We start from the raw sequence: 23,049 nt of genomic DNA, 5'->3' as shown, positions 1-23,049 counted from the left end.
GACAGTGATGGTGTTTAACTAAAACCTTGATACCTTTATTTTCTTTTTTGTGAACTTACTGTAAAGACCTCAACCTTTGACACATGAGGAACAGAAACTGAAAAATAATCAGTAAAGGGCCTAAATTAAATTGTCCAGTTTTATGTTTGATCTTAGTTTAAAAAGATGAGCAGCTACCCAGTCTCTCAGGTCTCACAGGTGGGTAATAAAAGTGAAAGAAATGAATGAATGGCTCATTTTATTCTTTTGACTTCCACAGAACAAAGACCCAAAAATGTCACGTGTAGCACTGGAGTCGCTCTACAGACTGCTGTGGGTTTACATTATCAGGATCAAGTGTGAGAGCAACACTGTCACACAGAGGTCAGTTCCAGCACCACACACAAACACAACAAAACAAAACCTCTCCGTAATCAATAACTATAAGGTAGAATGTCTGTCTCTGTTATTCAGAGCTTAATAAGCTTAAAATAAACTCCCTTTTTCCCCACATTAGTCGACTACTCAGCATCGTTTCAGCACTTTTCCCCAAAGGCTCCCGCAGTGTTGTTCCTAGAGACACACCCCTTAACATCTTCGTCAAGATCATCCAGTTCATAGCTCAGGTAAGCACATGGCATCAATTTACCAACCTGAATTTTACAGCTTGATATACAACATGAAAACAGCTGATTTAATCGTTGCTGTGTTGGTTTTATAGGAAAGACTGGACTTTGCAATGAAGGAGATCATCTATGACCTCCTGTGTGTGGGGAAATCTCACAAGACCTTTACCATCAACCCCGAGGTAAAGAGACAGGACAACCATGGAGCATGTGTTCCTTTGATATTCAATGGAGAGTCAAAACTTAGAAAAGAGGATACTTTTTTATGCTCAGTTTAAAAATCTAATAGAACAGCAGAATTGTTGTTTGCATTCTAGCTGAGAGATGATTATGAAGAATATATACCTGCTAAAGAACAGTATGAACTGATAAACTACAGAACAACTCTAAGCCCCTTTTGAATTCAGTCAAGTGTGTTTAAGTTTAGCTCTCTGCGTTTAAAGCTTCACACACTTCTCAGTCAGTCATTCAAGAAAATGCTTTTTTTACTGAGTCAATAAAACACTGAGGTGTTTGATTCTTGCCATGCTTTTCTTAGCATGTTTAATTTCTCCAACCACATTTCTGACTTTATTAACACAGTGAGCAAAATAACAGCAGCAACTGTTTTACAACAGATGTTGTAACCGTTGAGAGAAACATTACTCAAGATGCAAACAGTTAGCGCCATTAGCATCGGTTGACACACATTGTTTTTAATGATGCCAGAGAAGATTCGCCAGCAATAACAAAACTGATGACTGAAAAATGCTCCTGTTAAGTTTTTTGGAAGATGAAGGCTTCTGTTAGCCAATGGCATTTGTCAAGCCTGGGTAGAAGCAAATATCACAATCACATCACAATACTGTGACTGTTACTCCGTGATAATTTTTGCAGTTATTTTAAATTAAGTTTTAGTCTGTGGATTAAAATGTTCAATGGTTTTGATCATGTTATTTCATTTTTTTCCTTTATGATTTTAGTATTAGACAACAAAAAGTCCTTATATGTCTTACGATATAAAATATTCAATGAAATAATAATAATAATTATAATTATTATTATATTATTATGATAAGAATATTATAATAATGATAATAATACATTAAATAATAACGAAAATATATATTTTTTTTTCATTAATATATAAAATAAATCTCTTTTTTGTGTCAAGTCATTCAATTTTTGTGAACTAATTTAATCAGCCAAATTTGTTAAATTAACCAAACAAAACAATTAAATTAGTGCACTATCAATACTTTTAATTGATCCAAAATTTTCTTATTAAAATACTGACATATCTTGCATGCAATTTAGAAACTGCTCTCCCCTTTTTTCTTTTGCTTTGGCAACAAATGTTTAAAAGTGTAACTAAAGTAGTGCAGATTTTGCTCAGCTGGTGGAACAGGCACTCACATATTGAGGTTACAGCCCTCAACACACCGGTTGTAGCCTCGAATCCTGTCCCCAGCTCTGTTTGGTGTATGTCTTCCCTGACTTTCCCCTCATATTTCATGTCTCTCTTAAGCTGTACTGTAAAAATAAAGGTGAATGTAAAAACAAACCCCTGAAGATATCAAAAAAATTTTTACATGTTTTTTTATCGCATCAAAGGTTGTGGTATCAAAGAGTACAGCTACTGGAAATTTTGATAACCTTGCTCCAGTTGATTGATTCTTTCTGATCCTTTTCTTGTTTTGCTCCACCAGCGGATGAATATCGGTCTGCGAGCGTTCCTGGTGATTGCTGACAGCCTGCAGCAGAAAGACGGCGAGCCTCCGATGCCTACAACAGGGATCATTATGCCCTCTGGTAACACGCTGCGTGTCAAAAAGATCTTCCTTAACACCACTCTCACTGATGAAGAAGCCAAGGTCATAGGTAGGTCCTGAAAACCTCGGGGGAAATGACATGAAAAGGTTTCTATGGTTTCGTCTGATTTTCTGAGTTTAAAAACTCCTTTGTGTTTTTTCCAGGGATGTCACTTTACTACCCACAAGTAAGAAAGGCCTTAGATAACATCCTTCGTCACCTGGACAAGGAGGTGGGACGCTCCATGAGTATGACCAACGTGCAGATGTCCAACAAGGAGCCTGAGGACATGATAACGTATGAAACTAACGGCCTCAAATAGTGCTTATCGTTCTGCCCTTTGTTCTCTGTATGCTTGACCTTTTTTGTTCTACAGTGGAGAAAGGAAGCCAAAGATCGATCTGTTCCGTACGTGTGTGGCCGCAATCCCGAGACTGATACCAGATGGGATGAGCAGACAAGACCTAATAGAGCTCTTGGCAAAGTAACTGACCCTCTGCTCAGTATACTACAGATACATCACCTCACATTTCCACACCTCTAAAATGTCTCCTTTATCTCCAGACTGACCATCCACATGGACGAGGAGCTCCGAGGCCTCGCCTTCACCACCCTTCAAGCCCTGATGGTCGATTTCCCAGAGTGGAGGGAAGACGTACTCTCAGGCTTTGTGTACTTCATCGTCAGAGAGGTGACGGATGTCCACCCGACGCTGCTTGACAATGCCGTCAAGATGCTGCTGCAGCTTATTAGCCAGTGGAGGCAGGCGGTGCAGAGTAGCAACAAGAGCTACGATGTGCAGGTTTGTCAAAAGTTTTAGCTCCATCGAGTTGTGTCTCTGGATTTTTCTTGTTTTGCAGAGCTTCTTATTAAAGCAGACAATTTAATGGAGAACGTGTGTTGTAAAGAAAAGAAATAGATTTATATAATTCCCATCATATGTGTTCCATGTGTGTCCTCCAAAGTTTGTGAAAGCTTCCCATTTTGAAGAGCCAAATCCCAGTACAACTCAACAAAATAAAAAGTTGGGTGTAGTTTCAGTTTTATATGTATTACAGCACCAATGATTTTCTCTTCTAAATAGGGTTCCAACAGCGGCCACTCTCTGTCGCTGGACCGCACTCCTCCTTTAGGCGTGCTGCATGTGGTGGAGGGTTTAGCTCTGGTAGTGCTCTGTAGCTGCCGACCTGCAACACGCAGGCTGGCTGTTAACGTCCTCAAGGAGGTCCGAGCGCTGCATACTGCACTGGGCATCAGCAAGGTAACAACCTTTAGCATTAAGAAGATCATAAATCACTGGCAAATATCAGTCATATGTGCCTGTATGTGAGCTTCTTCCTTCTGTAGTACATTGTTTTCTTGACTTCTGTCTTTTGTCTTTCAGGGAGATGAGGAGTTAGCGATCGACGTAATGGATAGATTAAGTGCGTCGGTGTTGGAGAGCTTCATTCATCTCACAGGAGCTGACCAGGTAGAAATGCCTCTCTTTATTTACAGAACCATAAAACTTGTTCAAACACTGTGAGACTTCAATAATCTATCTGCTTTTCTCTCCGTAGACGAACCTGCTCTACTGCCCCAGTGGGATCGATCTTCAGACGCTGGCCGAGTGGAGCTCCTCTCCCATCAGCCACCAGTTTGATGTGGTGAGTCCGTCACACATCTGGGTGTTCGCCCACGTCACTCAGGGCCAGGACCCCTGGGTCATCAGCTTCTCCAGCTACCTGCGGCAGGAGAACCTGCCCAAACATTGCCCCACTGCCCTCAACTACGCCTGGATGTTTGCCTACACCCGCCTGCAGCTGCTGTCGCCACAAGTTGACATCAAGTATGTTTGCCTTACTGTCTTTCTGTCCTTTGTGTTTGCACATGTATGAAACTGTTCTGTCATTGAGAGTTTTCAGTAGCTACAGAATGTCTTGAAAGGGTCAGGTTATGATGCTCTAAAGATCATGGTATGTGTGAGATCATGGACTGGAGTCTTTAGCCAAGTCTAAACCCCTCCTTAAGTACACTTTCAAGTAGTTCTAGTGTGCATGTTTGACTCTTGAGTGAGTGATGGGGTAGTGTTTTCTTAAATCAAACACAGCAGCAGTGGGTACTAGAAGAAATGTGCAGCTTGTGATCAGTTCTCCTGATTTGATATATTTTGCTAATGTGGAGCATTAAGTAAGCACTTGACTGTGATTGCTGTCTGCAGAATAAATCAGTCTTTTTTTTGTTTTGTAAAGAAATTTTTCCAGAAAATGTTCTTTTTCATGCACATTTTGTTGCATGACCTTTTTCCCATGAACAATTGGAAGTATCCATGTAATCTGTTGCCCAGTTTATCTCAAAGATTTCCCTCTTTCAAGCTACACTTTGACCACTTTGAGTAGAATAACTAGCTACTCTCAGTCCAGTACACAAGGCTGAAATTACCACTGTGGGCACAATTAAGCCCACAGAGACAGATCCACATACCAAATAAAACTAGCTGATTGGCCTTGATAAAGGTTGAATGCAATGGTGGTTATATTAGTAGATAGAAGGCATCTGTTGTTACTTTGTTTCCTGACCCAGAAGTTTGATTTGTTGCTGCTTTTTTTGATGCTTGAAGTTTAATGTTTCTCCTCTTGATCATGTCTTCCTGTAGCAGCCCCATCAATGCCAAGAAAGTGAACAGTCTGAACAGCAGCGACTCCTATGTAGGCCTTTGGAGGAACTACTTGATCCTCTGCTGCAGCTCAGCCACCTCCTCCCCCTCCATGTGCTCCTCTTCCTCCACCTCTGGCTCCGTCCGCTGCTCCCCGCCTGAGACGCTGGCGTCCACGCCGGACAGCGGCTACAGTTATGATTCAAAGGTCAACAGCTCTTCTTCATAACACTAGAATATAAGAATACTATAATGCTAAGTTCCCGTGGCCTTTTCACTAGCTCTATATGAATTCAGACTTGAGTGACTGTCTGACTAAACCCTAAACCCAACACTGAAACTGATTAGAACTTATACTATGCCATTGTTTGGTTACACTTATAATGTTTTAATGCAGTATTTGTTACAGAGCTGCCTCTCATGTCTGATTTTCTCTTAACAGCTGCATATCACTTCTGTTAACTGCCGTTAATCCACAAACAGAAATGAAAATATTCTAAAAATATGACAAAGCATCATGGTTAAGTCGGCAATGAAACATGAGGTCATTCAACAGTGTTTTATTATTAGACCAGTTAACTTCTCCTTGCTTTACAGAACTACAAAGTAAAGCCTCGTACATATCTGATGGGTGTAATCTATCACAAAGAATGCACTGTTGACACCCAACAGCCAATAAAGCTCCTCCTCCTGCTCCTCTTTAACCTTTTCAGTTCCAGCCCTTCAATTCCCATGTTTTTAACGATACCTTTTCACAAATGCACCCCTGAAATTTTCTGGTCCTTTCCAGGAGTTTTTATTGACTTGCATGTTCACGCTTCTTTGTCACTGCAAGAATTTTCCTGCATTCAACATACCAGGCAAGGGGGGGATAAAAGGGGATTAGCAGGAAAACATCAGGATTTAGTTAGGGTGAAAAACTTGGGTGGGAAATTAGCTCCAGCCAAATGTGGGTATTTTTGAGCAAAGTCTGGTGAAATTGCTCAACCTACCAGGCATTGGTGCAGGTAAATAAAAGTAATGTTATAAAAATGATTTGTGATGATAAACAGTCTAAATTGAGTCCCGGTTTTCTGCATGTTCCTACCAACTGTGTGATTGGAGAGTATTACCTAGATGCTATTCTTTCAAAGGAAAAGGTTATGTGTATCAAATTGTGCTTCACTGTTTCCTCTGTTTACTTGGTATGGAATCTACTGTAGTTGGTGGTGTTTGAGGAAGGGTTGATGTTAGATGCTGGGTGGGTTGTGGGATTTTGCTTGTAGGTGATTAGGACTGTACAAGGACTAAGATGTCTGATTAGTTTAAATATCTTATGTCATGTTGGCTGATGAGGGACCCCAGGAAGATTAGTTGCTACCTTGGTAGCAACTAATGGGGATCCTTTTAAACTAATAAACTTCATAATCAGAACCAAGCAGACCTACACGTTTACTGACCAAAGAGCCCAGCCTCCTACACCTTTGTTAGATCTACTGTCAAATGTTTACAGCTGGCTGTGTGCTGGGATGGTTTGGCTCAGTATCGTATGCGTAGTACTGCAGCTGGTGCATGCTGAAGGTGTCTGAACCAATATTTCACTCATCTCAGGTCCAAGATGGCTAATTAAGGCCTGAAATCCAACATGAGATTGTAGGAGTTGTGCACACAAGATTTAATTCTTGCATGTCTGATACTCAAACTGCAGAAAAATTTCACTTTATTGAATAGCCTTTAATTTGAATACTATAAGCTTTGTTTATTCTGTCATACTGCATCACATTATGTAGATAGTTAAATGAAGTAGCTGGTTAAAAATAGTGAGTGACTGGTAGATTTTTTAATCCCCCAGCCACAGTGGCAAGGAGGCAAGAAAGTTAGTTTCCAAGGCTGATCTCACCCCAAGGAAATACAGATTTTTTTAGGAGTTTTGTTCTAGCATGGATAGCATTCACAACCATTGCTTTACATCTAAAATGAGCTAAGTATAAGATTGAACATGCTAATTATGAATGCTGTGTAAACTGATGATTTAACCCTTAGTGCACAGCTTTAAAGTAAAAAAAATATAATGGTGGCATGACTTTGCTCTTTCTTTGTACATTAACAGATTGTTGGCACTCCGTCCCCCTCCTCCCTCTTCAAACACATCGTTCCCATGATGCGCTCTGAGAGCATGGACATCACAGAGTCTCTGGTGTTGGGGCTTGGCAGGACCAACCCCGTGGCTTTCAGGTAAACAACAGTCAGCACGATCCACACTTAGACACCTAAATACTCTTTTTTTATACTTTTATAAACAAAAGACTTCTTTATTTTCCAGAGAGCTGATAGAGGAGCTGAATCCCATCATAAAAGAAGCTCTAGAAAGAAGACCTGAAGTAAGTGCACTTCAGTGATTGTTCAAAAAACTTTTGGCAAATTTCTGTGTTTAACAAAGGTCTGAGTTAAATGCTGTTGTGTTTATTCTGGAGAACATGAAGCGACGCAGGCGTCGTGACATCCTCAGGGTCCAGCTGGTCCGGATATTTGAGCTGCTTGCTGATGCTGGTGTCATCAGTCAGATGTATGTAATCTCAACAAACTCGCACTGCAGCATTAGAAATGTGTACATTTGTTATTTCAAGGTTGAAGGTATCTTGTAATAAGGTCAGTTCTTTTTGCAGACTGCAGAATCAGTGTCTAGTTTATTTGTATCCCTATTTACTGTGTCACCATCACATAGTCTACTGTTATGTCTAAGCACATTGAGTTTATTCTTCTTGTATGAAAACTGCAACTTCAGTGAAGTTGACTGAATTTAGCAGAGATAAAAGCAACTAATAACACCTACAAATTCACAGTTCAGTGTACATCCAGGGAGCATATCTTTATATGTTAGAACATTGGTTCTCAACTGGTGGGTCGGGACCCAAAAGTGGGTTGCAAAGCTCTTTCCAGTGGGTCGCAAATGGGTGCCAGGAAAAAAATGTGGCAAAAAGTCATTAAAAATGTGTGGGGATACAGTACATCCTTCCATTTTTATACGGGTTACCAGTGATAATGAGAAAATGTAGGTCTTTCGTTTTTTTTTCAAGGTTTCACCAAGTGTCATTACCAACCATAAAAGTAGGGGAAAAGACAGGAGGGATGCAATAAAAGCTTGATAAATTAAATTAATTTATCAGTGTGAAAATGAGCATGTTTCCATAGACAAAGTAGTGTCTGGCTTCTTCACATATGAATCTTTTGTTTGTCTCTGCTCCCCTTCCAGAGCCAGTGGAGGGTTAGACGGAGAGAGTCACTCTCTGAACAGCACGCTGCTTGAGTACGTTGATCTGACCAGGCAGCTGCTGGAGGCTGAAAATGACAAGGACTCTGACACACTGAAGGACATCCGCTGTCACTTCAGTGCTCTCGTGGCCAACATCATTCAGAATGTCCCAGGTACAGCTCAGTCTTAAACATTTTCTGAGTCCTGTTTGTGAATGTAATCACCATTACTGGTCCTAAATGTTTCAAGTTGGATGTCTTATATATGTACTTGTTGTTTTCAGTGCATCAGAGGAGGACGATCTTCCCCCAGCAGTCCCTGAGACACAGTCTGTTCATGCTGTTCAGTCACTGGGCTGGCCCCTTCAGCATCATGTTCACCCCACTGGACCGCTACAGTGACAGAAATATGCAGATCAACCGCCATCAGTACTGTGCACTAAAGGTACTCACAAACACAGAGAAAGGTAAACATTCATTCAGTGTACAATCAGTTTTACTGATGAGTGCCATTTTTCCTGTTCCAGGCCATGTCTGCAGTGTTGTGTTGTGGACCAGTGGCTGATAATGTCGGCCTCTCCTCTGATGGCTACCTCTACAAGTGGCTGGACAACATCCTGGATTCTCAGGACAAGAAGGTGAGAGAAACATCACTTATCAGTGTTTTTTTGGTTATCACAAAATTCACCCTCAAACTGGAGAATGAAATTTAGTTTTCAATTGCTAATATTGTAGTGATTGCATTACCAAATGTTTAAAGTATAGGGAGGAAAGCATGTGCAAAGGTAGAACAGAATTTTACTTTTATTTTAAGGTTTGGCATCTTAGATAATGATAATAAAATATGTATTTGCAATGAACAATGCATACTAATGAACAACACTTGTAAGAAACTCAAATGTAAATATTTTATAATATGTAAAAATGTAAGTCGCTTCATCATTGCCTTTACTTTGCAAGCTCTAATAAACTCATAGGAGTCCCATTTTACAAATAACTGTCATAGAAAAATAATGATTGACTGTATGTGCATTTGAATGGATTTTTTTTTTTTAATTGAATTGAGTGAAGTTATAACCAGTGCCTAATTTCCCTCCATTGTCTTTGGTAGATGTTGCTCTAAAACTTCATAGACAGAGGACACTCCCCCATGTTTTAATCTGTCAGTCTTCATCAAATCTCGTAAAACCTTTAATAGGGTCATAAAAATCTTCCATGCTAGGTGTTCTGAAAGTATCGCTTTAATGATGGCATTAACTCTTTAGTGTATAATTATAACGTCTGTACCATTATATAATTTTATACGAGAGGTAGTTATTTCATCTGGGCTGCTCTGTGAGGCTCTGTAATATTTAGTTCAGATACATGACAGTAGCACTTCCTAGTGGTGAACTGAAGTACTGCAAGAGGACAGTGGCAGACTTGAGGCTCAGCGTCCAGGATTTAACCCTACCCCAATGTTTTGCATGTTTACATGTAGGGTTGCATGTCCAGATTCTTGTCAGAAGGGGGCATAGGGTGAAGTGTACATGGCCCTTCAAACAGATTTTCCAGAGACACACTTGATCCAAGTTTTATGCGAAATCTCCCAGGACCTTGGCAAGATTAGAAAATTATGACAACAGACTAACACCATGAATTAATGTTGTTTAAGTGCATTGTGGCCCTTTTGATTTCAGTTGATTGTAGTAAAAAAGTCAGGCATTGTTTTTGTCCGTTTCCATGAATGCAGTCAGTGCAGGCATATTAGGAACTTTACGGGTCATCCCATTTCATAGGGGAAGATTTCACTTCTACACCTTATAATTTAGTTTCAAGGGGTAGGCAGGGTGTACCCGGGGTCTTAAAAAGTATTGAAGTTGATATATCATTCATATAACAACTTATATCAGGCACTCTTGCACTCACACAGCCAATTTAGAGTCCCCATTTAACCTAACAAGCATGATTTTGGTGGTGAGAGGAAGCCAGAGTACCCAGAGAGAACCCACATGTGCACAGAGGGAACATGCAAACTACTCACAAAAAGGCTTTGGTCAGGAAGTGAAGCAGCAACCTTCTGGCTGTGAGGCAACAGCATTCCCAAATGTTGACATCAATATTATGAAAATGAAAGCTTTTCAAATTATTTAGAAAGTCTTACATGCAAGACTGTAGGGTCTTAGCTATGCAAAACATGTAAACAGATACCTCTAGATTGTATTATTTCTACTTTTAGGCTGCTTGATTAGAAAAAATGACCTTCCGTTGCTTGCTGTTTTATGATATTAAACTAATGTTTTTTTTTTCTTGCAGTCTAATCTCAAAATTCTTCAATAAAGCTTAATTTCCATACTACAAGAACAAAGTACTACCAACATTTTCTTTTCTATGTAGTCACTCTCTTCTTCTTTGCATTCAGCACAACACACATACGTAACACCTGCTAATGATACAGGTTAGAAATTGAAGATGCAGTTGGGTCATAAATGTTTGAAGGGGGTCTTGAAAAGTTGATATTTACTGTCAGATTTTCTGTGAAAACTCTGGAGGGCACTCTGGACGTGGCAGGGATAAAAGTTAGAAATGGGACCAAGCTAAAGTTTTGAACAGTTGAAATTACCCTTCGGAGCCTCCTGATATCACTCTTGACAATAATCCCCAATCTTTATGAATAATTTGGTTGTGCTATTATTAGGTTTGAGGTTTAACATTTTCATGGTTTAAAAGCACATATTTTTCCAGTGTTTTTTGCCTACTATTTCACACTAATGGTAAATATTGACAGCAGAAATGTGTAGTGACTGCTGTGAAATTAGCCCCCATTTCTTACACTGCCTTTGTGGTCTCTTCCAGGTTCACCAGCTGGGTTGTGAGGCTGTGATGCTGCTGCTGGAGCTGAATCCGGATCAGAGCAACCTCATGTTCTGGGCCGTGGACCGCTGCTACACTGGTTCACGCCGTGTGGCTGCAGGCTGCTTCAGGGCCATTGCTAATGTATTTCACAACAGGTGAAGCTTTACCGTGAACTTTTCGGTTTGTTTGATCCTTTAGAGTCAGAGAGTTTTAACTTTAATCCTTCCTGTGTTTCCTGTTCTCTATCAGGGATTACCAGTTTGACACTGTGGTGCTGCTGAACTTGATTCTGTTCAAGGCGGCTGATTCTTCCAGGGATATCTACGAAGCGGCCATGCAGCTGTTACAGGTCACAATAAATTCTTTAAAACTAGAGAAGCATTTTAATCATAACACCGCAGCATCATGGTAATAGCATACTGAGATTGTTTGGGTCTTTGTGATGTGTAGATCCTGGAACCCAAGCTCTTCCGTTATGCCCACAAATTGGAGATCCTGCGAACAGATGGTATCCTGACCCCTCCCTCACCGCTGCCACACCTTTACTCCGTGTCTTACTACCAGCTGTCTGAAGAGCTTGCAAGAACGTACCCTGAGCTGACTCTGCCCATCTTCTCAGGTTTGTGATAGCTGCTTTTATGCTGAAATATGTTGAATGGTTTAACTCTTAAGTGTTGTTTTGTTTGCATGTGACAGCAGTGTTCTTTCTCACATAAAGTGTAGCTTTTATACAGGCTAACCTGTGCATGAGTCAAAAAAGACACAGCTCAAACTCGTCTGCAGAGCTAATAGTGTGTCTTGATGATTTTGGCATTTATTTTTGGTAAAACTAGCCTTTTTCTATATGATTTAGCTTTATTGCAATTGCATCTTATTCCTAAACACTGATGCTACTAACCAAGCGTACCTGTCTGACCCTGAAGACTGGATGTTATTGAAGCTGGATTCAGTCTAACAGTCTGCAGACCTCTGATTGGTCAAAATAATCCTTACTTCACATGCAACCGCAGTAACAATGTGCTGTAAGCTGTAAGTCAACAGTCACCTCTTTCTGTCCCTGCCCCAGAGGTGAGCCAGCGTATCCAGACAGCACATCCTGGTGGTCGTCAGGTCATGTTACACTACCTCCTGCCCTGGATGAACAACATAGAGCTGGTTGACTTCAAACCAACTGTACGTAGACCAGAGGACTGCGGCAGCGGCGAGGAGGACGAGGATGTACATGAGCGGGAGATCATGATGGTCAACAGCCGAAGGTGGCTCCGAGGAGAGGGTTGGGGCTCACCACGTGCAACAACCATGGTGCTTAACAATCTCATGTTCATGACTGCAAAGGTGAGACAGAGGACTAACGCTGGCATTTTTAGATTTAGTTAAAAATGTTGAGTAAGAACTGATAGTGAAATAATCCTTATTTTGTTTCAGTACGGAGATGAGTTTGCTTGGTCGGAGATTGAGAATGTATGGACCACGTTAGCAGACAGCTGGCCAAAGAACCTCAAAATCATTCTGCACTTCCTCATCAGTATGTCAGGAGTCAGCAGTGACCCCAGCCTCCTGCCCTATGTAAGTCACATGATCCTTAAGTCATTGATTTGTGCTTTATTTGCACCTTTAATAGTTTGTAGCAATTGGTGAAGACATTTTCTTCATGTGTCAATGTTGCTGCTGTCATGCATTTACTCCTCACATGTCTGACTCTGCTCTCTGTGTCTTCAGGTGAAACGAGTTGTTGTTTACCTGGGCAGAGATAAGACTATGCAGCTGCTGGAGGAGTTGATGTGTGAGCTGGAGTTGACAGATCCTGTCAGCTCAGCGGTCACTCACATGGACAACCCCCCCTATTACCGAATCACCTCCAGTTACAAGATCCCCTCAGTCACCTCAGGTAGATCAGTCAGCATCTGGGACCATGATTCAAATGAAAAATCGTGTGTTTTGAATCCAGGATTGTTACAGTTTCATGTTTCCTCTCACAGGAACAACCTCCAGCAGCAATACCATGGTGCCAGGAAACGAAGGTCATCATGACAGCAAGCTCAAAGATCCAAACATGGAGGACAGGTACAAGCGGCAACAACATTTTCTTTAAATTCGCAGTGCAAGTCCAGCATTAAGAATACAAGTGCCAATAACAGCGTAATAATCTTTGTAGAATAAAAGGAGCCTTTATTGTGGGGTCTCAAAAATGGTGGTCAATCAGTCAGTTAAACACTAAAGCAATATGAGACACAGATCCTTTATGTTGAGGTAATCTTTGGATAAGACATGCAGGAAATAATAACATAAGGACATCATAAGGGTAAAGTCTGATTCCAGGCCTTCACATTTACTCAGAAAAATTCACAGCACATTTCCGAGTGAGAAGGTGTAGTACTTGAACTTTAATTTGCCTGGTAAGGCAGTTTAGTGAAGAGCTCCTTCATCAACAGAAATAATACCTAATTTGAGTTCTTTACATGGTTAAAGTGACTTGAAAATATGTTAATCAAATGGATGAGATTTAAGCTATTAAGCATGAAGATGTAACATTTGATGAGAGCCATGTAGAATCAACTCAACTCCCCTTAATAATTCCCTGACGCTGATGGGTTGTGTTGTTTTTGTGGTCATACGACACTAAAAATAAAACTTTACTACAGTTTTAACTTAAAGGTCGTATATTTTACCCCTTTAAGACGAGTTTATATTGGTCTCAGGGGTCCCCAGAACATGTCCGAGAAGTTTGTTTCATGTCCAAAAAACCCTCTGTTTCAGCCCTGCTCAGAACGAGCTGTTTCTGTGTCTGTGGCTTTAAATGTTAATGAGCTGTCTGACTCCACCCCTCTCAGGAAATGGATGTGGCTTAGTTTATGTGGCTCTCCTGATCCTCCTCTCAGCTGCTGAGAGGAGGGAGGAACTTTCTTCCAAGCGGGGAGGGCCTACTGAACCTGGGGGCGGGGCCAACTCCCACATGACATCATGAGGGGGAAGTCTTAGAACGGCTTGTTTAAGTGAACATTTTCTGAAAGCTGGAGAAAGAGTGTGGGGGGAAGGAATGGGTTTTTTCTTATTCTGGGGGCGATTGTGGACAGGCCAGGGGCAAATATTTTTGTTAGGAAGGCCTGAAAAAGTGTATTTTGCATAATATGTGACCTTTAAGCACATTTGTTCTGCAGTTACACCCACCTGGATATCTACAGTGGTCTGAACAGTAACTTGAACCGCCAGCACCACCGTCTGGAGTCTCGTTACAGCAGCAGCTCTGGAGGATCCTACGAGGAAGAAAAGAGTAAGAACAGCAAGCTCAATGCTTCATAAAACTAATAACTATTCAGACTTCTTTGCCTCAAACATTTCTGTTAAACTGCCCTCTTTCTCCAGGTGACTCCATGCCAGTTTATGCTAACTGGCGTTTGAAGGTGATGGATCACAACCGGCCGGAGCCGCTACCCTTCCCTCCTACAGGAGGCTGTTGGTCTCCTCTAGTGGACTACCTGCCAGAAACAAATGCACCTGCTGTACCGCTTCATAGGTACTACACACATAGTTTTTTTATTCTCCTTTAATTCTCTAGTGTTGTTTCATCTGCCCAAGGAAACACATGAAATCTCTTTTCAGATGCAACATTGCCGTCATCCTGCTGACAGACCTCATTGTTGACCATGGTGTCAAAGTCGAATGGAGTGCCTACTTGCACCTTTTGTTACATGCAATTTTTATAGGTAAATTAACCTGTTCCATAATGCACAACTTAAAAATTACACAAACAAGTAAATGGATGAATCGAATTAAAACCCATACTTATTCAAATTGCTTTCCCTCTTTTTTTATTTCTCCCAGGTTTTGATCACCAGCACCCAGAAGTCTATGAGCACTGCAAACGCCTCCTCCTTCATCTGCTCGTCGTCCAGGGAGCAAACAGCAGCGTCCAGTCTGTGGCCATGGTGCTTCTGCGTAACAGAGACTACAATGAGCCCAGGGTCCTGACCGTGAAGCCTGCAGCTCCCGAGTTCAACCTCACAGGTCAGTTCTCTTCAATACTCGGATACAGGAGCGAAGAAGAACTATACAGAGTTAAAGAACCATTGTTTTACTGTATTTATCACAGACCTCCTGCAGGAAAGGATTGAGGGTCCTTTTCCATAAATGTTTTAAATCCCTTCAAAATAAAAACTGTAAAATCTACAGCCTTCATTTTAGCAGCAAAAACATACAGGCAGCAGAGGGCCGACCTGAACTTGGAGAGAAAGATTATTGTTGACATAATTCTGTTTGACTAGATCTGAAAAAATAAAAATAGATAATGTATTTTAGCAATATAAAAAGGGATTTAGATCATAGGAATAAGAATGACTAGACTGGTTCCTAAGCTGTTCACTACCACTACAACTAAAATCCTGCTGCTGCCTTCATATCCCACTTTAAATTTAGCTGTTCTTAATACTGGCACTTTATGGCCACCATATATTCTGAGCTTAATCTTGCACTGAGCAAGCTTGGGTTTTTGGACATCACAGAATAACTTGTAATAGTCGTCCTTGACATTATAGTGTATCCACAGCCTGTGTCTACTTCAAATGTTACATTTTTTGCATTTATTTTTAGCTCTTTTCTGACTGGCTCTTCTCTTGGAATGAGTATCACCTCATCCATACTGTGCATTGTCACCCTCTCTAGGCCTCTGCACATCGAATCCTTCTTATTTGTCTGAATTTTTTGAGCGTTCAAAAATAATATCGAGCTCATGTTTTGTTAATTCTAGTTACCTCTGCCAAGGAGGTTATGTGTTCGGCAGGGTTTGTTTGTTTGTTCATTTGTTCATTTGCTAGGAACATAACTCAAAAAGTTGTGGACGTATTTTGATGAAATGTTCAGGAAATGTCAGAAATGGCATAAGGAAGAACTGATTAGATTTTGGGAGTGATCTGGATCACCGTCTGGATCCAGGGAATTTTTTAAAGGATTCTGTACTATTGGGAGATAGGGCTAATGGCGGAGGTCTGCGCTCTCTGAGTGCTTTTCTAGTTACATACTGACACTAACACTTTCGTCCATAATTACTTTTTTAAGAACAGGTTCGATTTTTGTACTTAAACATTGTGATTTTTTTATGTGGATATCAACCATAGTATAAGATGAAGGCAAACGTTTGTACTCATAACCACAAAGACTGCATTTGAAAATTGCTCTCTGTGAAGACCTTAATGTTGTAGCCCCTGTTTTGTTTCTGCAAGCTCCTCTTATGTGCCCCACTTTTTCATAGTTGTGACTTTTTCATGGGCAGACCTGTTGTCTTTGGCCAAGTAGCGTGTTCCACTGCATCTGTAGCCTTTTCCAGTGTCTGACTAGGGCTTTGGGTGTGTGTCGCTGACCTTGTTCACGGATCCCGCCGTTCTGCTCCATCTACCAGGTTCTTTCATGCCATGTAAATCCACCACGTCTCTGTTTGCTGCCTCCATTGCTTGTGTAGACTTGAAGGTTTTATTAAAAGTCAGTCCGTCCCATGACAGCAGCCACTGTATCCTATCTTCAATTAATCACAAAAGTTCCAGTCTTGTGCCAGCATTCTTAGTTCTGCCACATAATCGGCCACACATTGCATTTTGCTGTGGTGCCCTCTGTAGGCACTAAGATGCAATAGCATTCTACAGTTACTTCATAACATAGGGAGGATCCCCAAATTATTACATTTTAGGATTTTATTGACAATCTGCATGTATTTAGGAGTTTTTTTATGACACCTGTTTCGAATCAGTACACTCAAGAATTCTTCTAAGAGGTATTAAGGACAATTGGAGAAACGGTGTGGTGTGCAAATTGGCATAGACAGAAAGATAGACACGGCGCCAATTATAGTAGTAAGATGTACACTCTTGTTGTAGTCTTTTTTGCATCAGGTCCATATGGGCTAAAAACATGCTTTTGACAAAAATGAGGGACAAAGTTGCTCTGCTACCCTCTTTACCAGCTGGTAGTTCATGTCCATTCATTTGTTTTGCAAACAGCTCTGCTGCACAGATACCTAGTCGGCTGATTTCCGATAAGAGGTCATAACAGGAGACATTTTTAAAGCAAAAGTGATTATATACACTAAAATGCTGTCAACTTGGCATCCATTTTCCCAGCATGGATGTTAATACAAAATGTAAACAAAAATGTGTTTATTAAGCAAAATTAATTGTAAAAACAGGTCATACTTTTAGTTCTGATTTTTTTACTAAAACAGACTTTTTGCTTAGGTTGTCCAAATCCAAGAGATATAATTAATAAGATTATAAGATATATAATATCTTGTAATAACTATTCAGACGAAGTCTGAATAGTTATTATAAGATTTTAAAATTTTGCAAAGAGCAAATATCCTTCAAGAGGATCCTGGGAGCCAATTTGATAATAAAGGTTAAAACATGAAATGAAAGATTTAAGTGAATGGATTTTTTTTATAATAGAGGGGAAGGAAGAGAGACATACATACACGCTTGGTTGTATACTTCCAAAGCAGATCACCGGGTGGCAGCATCAAAATAAGATATTAAGAAGGAGTATGTCGTTAGAGGCCATGTTGCTCAGTGTTTTGTGTTATTTATTCCTACAGGAGTGCAAGAGTTGTTACCAGATTGCCAACCATCACCAATGACCGACTCCGGCCTCAGCTCCAGCTCCACATCATCCAGTATAAGTCTGGGGGCGGGGGGAACCGCTCTATCCCACCTCTCCCCCTCACTCCTCAGTGAGGTAGACGCCACAGCTGAGCAGGACGAGAAGGTCAAAGCTCTGATAGAGTTCATCACCTCCAGGTGAGGAGTCTAAACATTAGCATGAAAAAAACTCAGCCAGTCCACGTATTTGACCCTTAATTGTGATAGATTTACTCAGTCAAACATGCATCAGTTTAAGTTGTATAGATACAGCTTGTTTCTCATCCTGTTTAATCATTTGCTTTCATGCTTCCAGCTGTGTCTGACAGGACCGGGTATTTTTACATTGCATGGGTTTGATCTGCGGGTTTGCAGTGATGTAATGTAATAGTATAATTTAAACAAGCTGTAAAATCTGATATGAAAATGTTTTTACTTCATAGGAAACGAGGCCCGCTCTGGAACCACGAGGACGTGTCGCCTAAAAACCCCAACATAAAGAGTGCTGACCAGCTGAGCGTGTTTGTCAGACATGTAGTGACCGTCTTCAAACAGTCCCCATCAGGTCTGCATGCTTTAAATTTGTCTAAGTTTACTGAGTTAGCTTGTGTTTTAAGTTAGGATTGATTATTTTAGTCATATTAACTTCTTGTTTGTGTGCATCCCTGCAGGTTTCCAGCTGGAGTCGCTGCTGAGTGAAGTTGCTTTACAAACAGCTCTGTCGTGCTCTTCTCGACACTACGCTGGTCGATCGTTCCAGATTTTCAGGGCACTTAAACAACCTCTGACTCCAGCATTACTGTCTGACATCCTCTCTCGGCTGGTGGAGACTGTGGGAGACCCCGGAGAGGAGGCTCAGGTCAGGAACAGCAGGCACAGAGTTGATCCAGAAAGATGCTTATCTCCCCTGGTTTAAAAGTCCTCTATTTCGTTTTAACATCTGCTTTTTTCCCTTTAGGGCTTTGTGATTGAACTCCTCCTGACACTGGAGTCAGGCATCGACACGCTGGCCGACAAAGTTAAAAACTATGACCTCCTCACTGCCTTAGCTCAGTAAGTTTTTCTAATGATCACCTCTTTAGGTCTGTATCTCCCTTACTTTAAATCATGTAATCCCTTGAATGCATGATAGATAAGTCATTGTATTTGTCATTGTATTTACAGAACGTCTACCCGTGATCACTTGCTTGGTCCAAAGTTTGCTGCGAACAGGAAGAGCACAGGCCAGCTGAACCTGAACAGCGGCGGCCTGTTCCATCACGTCCACACGCGCAGCAATTCTCTCCGTGCCAGTTTGATGGGTGAACGAAAAGGAGACCGAAGACGGAGTAACACCCTAGATATAGCTGACAGACTCGGTGGTAGCCATGGAAACCTGGCACGCACACGGAGCTTATCATCTTTAGGTGGAGGAGGGGGTCCAGGAGGGGACGCCATCCCCCCCGTGGACCCATCAAACTTGATGGCCACTGTGTTCTGGATCGCCGCCTCTTTGCTGGAGTCGGACTACGAGTTTGAGTATCTGCTGGCTCTGCGGCTGCTGAACAAGCTGCTGGGTCAGCTTCCTCTGGACCGTCCAGACAGCAGAGACCGTTTGGAGAAGGTTCAGGCAAAGCTGAAGTGGTACAGCTTCCCCGGCCTGCTGCAGCTCTTCCTGAAGGGCTTCACCTCAGCTTCTACTCAGGAGCTCACCATCCACCTGCTGAGTAAACTCATCAGTGTGTCCAGACACACACTGATAGACCCCTCACAAGTGGCAGGTACGTGTGCAAGACTGAGAATGTGCTTACTACTGAATTATTGATAATGATTACTATACTTTGATGTGCTTAATGAAAGAATTATAGCATTTTTAAACATAAGCATAAAGTTGTTTACATATATCAGTAACAATCAAAATATTGAGTCTGCTTGGGTAGATTTCTTTGCCTCACTACAGAATGGGTTGTAATTGTTGTTGTGTAATTGTAAACTTGTCACTAGCAGAACAGATTGTTGCTTCTGATGTCCTGCCCTCTAATGATAAATTATCCCCCATCCCAGGGGATAATTTGTTTTGGACTATATGCATTGAACTTTTCAACAGTGGGGGTGTAATCTCAGCATTTAATGTGCAACTCTTGACCAAAACTCAAGATTTATGTGCTTATTCTGCGGTCGGATGGACACATATGGCCAGAGTTCTCACACTGATGAATGAAACCAGGATGGACCAGGAGCAGCAGCAGGATTACAACTTTGCTGAGGCCTACTAATAACAAAAGTTTAACCCTTTCCTCTTCTTATAAACAAATACATTTTAGACGTTTTTAAATAAAATGCTGGAGATGTTTGAAACATTTAGCCCATGAAAGAGACTGTCTGCTAACAACATTTTAAGTAAACGGTGGTACACTGTCAAGTAAAGAAACCTTGCATAATGCTGATTTTAATTGAAAAGACTTCTCAATTAAAGACACGTGACAAGAGGAGCTGAGCAAAGTGACTGAAAAGCTCTCTGCACTAATCACTGTAGGCAGAGAGCTCAGCTACCATGCTCCAGCTAGTATAGAATCACAAACTCAACACTGAATAATAATAATAATATTATTATTTATACAGCACTTTTCAAAACACACAGTTACAAAGTGCTTCACCAAATCCAAAAGGGGCAGACAGATAAGCAAATAAACATAACAAGCATACCCCCAATGAGTAACACAACAAACATACTGAATTTTCAATTGCAGCACTTGTACCTACACACAAAAGCAAAACGGGAGGGGGGGGGTAAAAAAGCTAATCTATTAAAATGAGTTTTTGAAACAGACCATACTTAAAGAGCAACATAGCCACATGCAGCCGACTGATGTGGACTTTGCAGAAAACACAGGAAATGCTCACATGGGAAGACACTTCAATAGTAGAGTGATAAAATGGCCATTTATAGTAAAACAAAATGCATCTAAATCTGTAATAAACGGGTGAATGTCCAAGAGTGCCTCTCTGTAATGTTGTCAGACATTCACAAAAACTGTCTGACATCTTGTAATGATCAGCTGATGAACTGCTGCTAAATTTGCTGTCACTGTTCAAACCAAAAATAAATATCCAGACATTTTTAAACTACTGTAGTATTACCAAAGAATGTGTTTTCCTTTAATTTGAGATAATTTAATTAAAATAGAAGGAGGTACATCCTGGCAAGTTGTTCCTTGTTGTACCAGGTGATCACTTCAAAACTTGCGTCACTGCTATCAGTTTTATAAATACAAGTTATTGCTTTGACTGCCACCCATATGTAACTTTATAAATTTACTGTCCTTCTGTTGTATCCCTGCAGGTTTCCCCCTGAACATCCTGTGCCTCCTACCACATCTCATCCAGCACTTTGACAGCCCGACTCCCTTCTGTAAGGAGACGGCTGATAAGATAGCCAAAGTGTGTGCAGAGGAGAAGTCTGCCACACTATCAAACCTGGCTCATATGATGAGTCTGTACAGCACAAACAGCTACTCCCGTGACTGCACCAACTGGATCAACGTGGTCTGTCGCTACCTCCACGATGCCTTTGCTGAAATCACCTTAAACCTGGTCACGTACCTGGCTGAGGTATGCAGGACACTCCAGCAAGTTTGTTGCATGTTTCACAGAGAATGAATAAGTGTTGACTTGAGTTTGTTCTCTCTTAGTTGCTGGAGAAAGGCCTTCCCGGCATGCAGCAGTCGCTGCTGCAGATCATCTACAGCCTGCTGAGTCACATCGACCTTTCAGCAGCTCCTGTCAAACAGTTCAACCTGGAGATCATGAAGATCATCGGGAAATATGTTCAGGTGAGCCTAGTTTATACAGATACAATTTTAATTGGTTTAACATTTCTAAACAATAAACTTTGGAGATATTACATGAACAAAGCAGCGTGAGACAAACACTTTACTACAGTGTTTTTCCAACCCTGCTCAAACAAAGGGCCAAGTTGTTGAAAAATAACTTTGTAAGAGCCACAATCTAAGTGGTTAAAAGTGGCAATAACAGGTTAAAGTTGCAATAAAAATAAGTTGAAGGTGGCAAAAATGGGTACAATGGGGAGAGAAAGTGGCAGAAAAAGGCTGAAATTGGCAAAAATGGGTGAGAAGTGACAAAAAATGAGTTACAGGTGGCAGAAATCTTCAAAAGCGGCAAATATGTAAAAAAATGAGTGAATAGTGCAGGAAAAATGGGCAAAAAAGTGGCATTAACTGGCAAAAAGCAGCTTAAATGGGCAAAAAGTGGAAGAAAGTTGAAAAATTGCAAATAGCAAAAAGCAGGAAAATGTGGCAAAAATGGGATAAAAATGGCAAAAAAAAAGCTGCAAAAATGGGCTGAAAGCTGCAGAAATTGATTAGAAGTGGTAAAAAATTGTGAAGGTAATGGGAATAAACAGACGAAAAATAAAATTAAAGCTTACTGTATAAGTTTGGGAAACAAACTGATTAATGTGACTTGCAATTGATAATTTCTGAGGTCAAAGTTTCCCTTTTTAAGGTCTTCTGGGGGAAAAAATTTCAAATTAAGATTTAAAGAGCCACAAATCATCACAAAATAGCTACATATTGAGTAACACTGCCTTATTATAACAAACATCCAAAAAAAATACAAGAAAAACAATCCAAAATGGGACATTCAGCCACTTTTTTTTCCTCACTTGATCTCCAGAACCACAAAAGTAACAAAGTTATTCTTACTGGCTAGTATTTAAACCATGTTCGTCCAGTTTTGTGTGTACTGCATTGGCCACTTGTTTAATATTCATCCTTTGAAATTAACTCAGTCACTTAATAGTTAAAGTCACTTTTTTTGAAGTATCAAGTACACAGTTGTAATATTTTCATTGCTAACAGGCTGTTTATGCATACAGCCTGATGTCAGCTTGGATGATCTGCTCTATAAATAGCCCCACTATAGAGAATAAAAAGAAACACATATATTATAGGGTCAGGTTTGGGGGCCTTTTTGATGCAGTTTCAGCTCTTTATTGAAGCCTTTCACCACGCTGACCCAGGGCACTAAATGCTTCTCACTCCAACTTTCATCTCACAGCTGTGTTAACGTTTCTGCCTCAGGCTTTTTCTCCATCAGCTCAGTGCCGGGCTGCCTTTTGTAGAAGCATTCAGATAGTGCGTACATTATACTCTGCATGTTCACTGGTGTGCACTGTGAGTTATATCTTAATGTTTCTTTACATTAACATGGAGCATACAGTGAATAAAGTGGTACAGACACAAATGGATTCAGACGCTGAGTTCATTGCTGATGTGTGTAGGGGGGAGGTTTTGGCCTTTGGAGTGAAATATGTCCATTCACATTCATACAT

The 23,049-nt window shown here is 40.8% G+C and overlaps 1 protein-coding gene across 13 annotated transcripts in view; it reads left to right on the top strand.

Moving 5' to 3' along the window:
- The window catches only part of fryl (furry homolog, like), a 161,686-nt gene that overhangs the window by 104,411 nt on the left and 34,226 nt on the right, over nt 1-23,049 (top strand). For all 13 annotated transcript variants that reach the window (XM_041790918.1, XM_041790915.1, XM_041790921.1 and 10 more), the window contains 35 exons: nt 260-363; nt 497-605; nt 701-787; nt 2,294-2,465; nt 2,561-2,693; nt 2,773-2,880; nt 2,961-3,198; nt 3,481-3,657; nt 3,781-3,867; nt 3,956-4,224; nt 5,032-5,239; nt 7,121-7,245; nt 7,334-7,391; nt 7,485-7,576; nt 8,264-8,436; nt 8,547-8,707; nt 8,790-8,900; nt 11,098-11,252; nt 11,347-11,446; nt 11,548-11,716; nt 12,164-12,432; nt 12,523-12,663; nt 12,817-12,985; nt 13,077-13,161; nt 14,256-14,368; nt 14,461-14,611; nt 14,698-14,801; nt 14,920-15,102; nt 17,675-17,876; nt 18,161-18,282; nt 18,389-18,576; nt 18,676-18,770; nt 18,882-19,477; nt 21,040-21,308; nt 21,389-21,529. In XM_041790918.1, coding sequence (XP_041646852.1) covers nt 260-363; nt 497-605; nt 701-787; nt 2,294-2,465; nt 2,561-2,693; nt 2,773-2,880; nt 2,961-3,198; nt 3,481-3,657; nt 3,781-3,867; nt 3,956-4,224; nt 5,032-5,239; nt 7,121-7,245; nt 7,334-7,391; nt 7,485-7,576; nt 8,264-8,436; nt 8,547-8,707; nt 8,790-8,900; nt 11,098-11,252; nt 11,347-11,446; nt 11,548-11,716; nt 12,164-12,432; nt 12,523-12,663; nt 12,817-12,985; nt 13,077-13,161; nt 14,256-14,368; nt 14,461-14,611; nt 14,698-14,801; nt 14,920-15,102; nt 17,675-17,876; nt 18,161-18,282; nt 18,389-18,576; nt 18,676-18,770; nt 18,882-19,477; nt 21,040-21,308; nt 21,389-21,529 — 5,664 coding nt within the window. The remainder of the gene's footprint in view (nt 1-259; nt 364-496; nt 606-700; nt 788-2,293; nt 2,466-2,560; nt 2,694-2,772; nt 2,881-2,960; nt 3,199-3,480; nt 3,658-3,780; nt 3,868-3,955; nt 4,225-5,031; nt 5,240-7,120; nt 7,246-7,333; nt 7,392-7,484; nt 7,577-8,263; nt 8,437-8,546; nt 8,708-8,789; nt 8,901-11,097; nt 11,253-11,346; nt 11,447-11,547; nt 11,717-12,163; nt 12,433-12,522; nt 12,664-12,816; nt 12,986-13,076; nt 13,162-14,255; nt 14,369-14,460; nt 14,612-14,697; nt 14,802-14,919; nt 15,103-17,674; nt 17,877-18,160; nt 18,283-18,388; nt 18,577-18,675; nt 18,771-18,881; nt 19,478-21,039; nt 21,309-21,388; nt 21,530-23,049) is intronic.

This window comes from Cheilinus undulatus, linkage group 7 (assembly GCF_018320785.1).
Source record: "Cheilinus undulatus linkage group 7, ASM1832078v1, whole genome shotgun sequence".
Taxonomy (NCBI): domain Eukaryota; kingdom Metazoa; phylum Chordata; class Actinopteri; order Labriformes; family Labridae; genus Cheilinus; species Cheilinus undulatus.
Note: the sequence above shows the minus strand (reverse complement) of the source record. Positions and strands in the feature narration are given on the sequence as shown.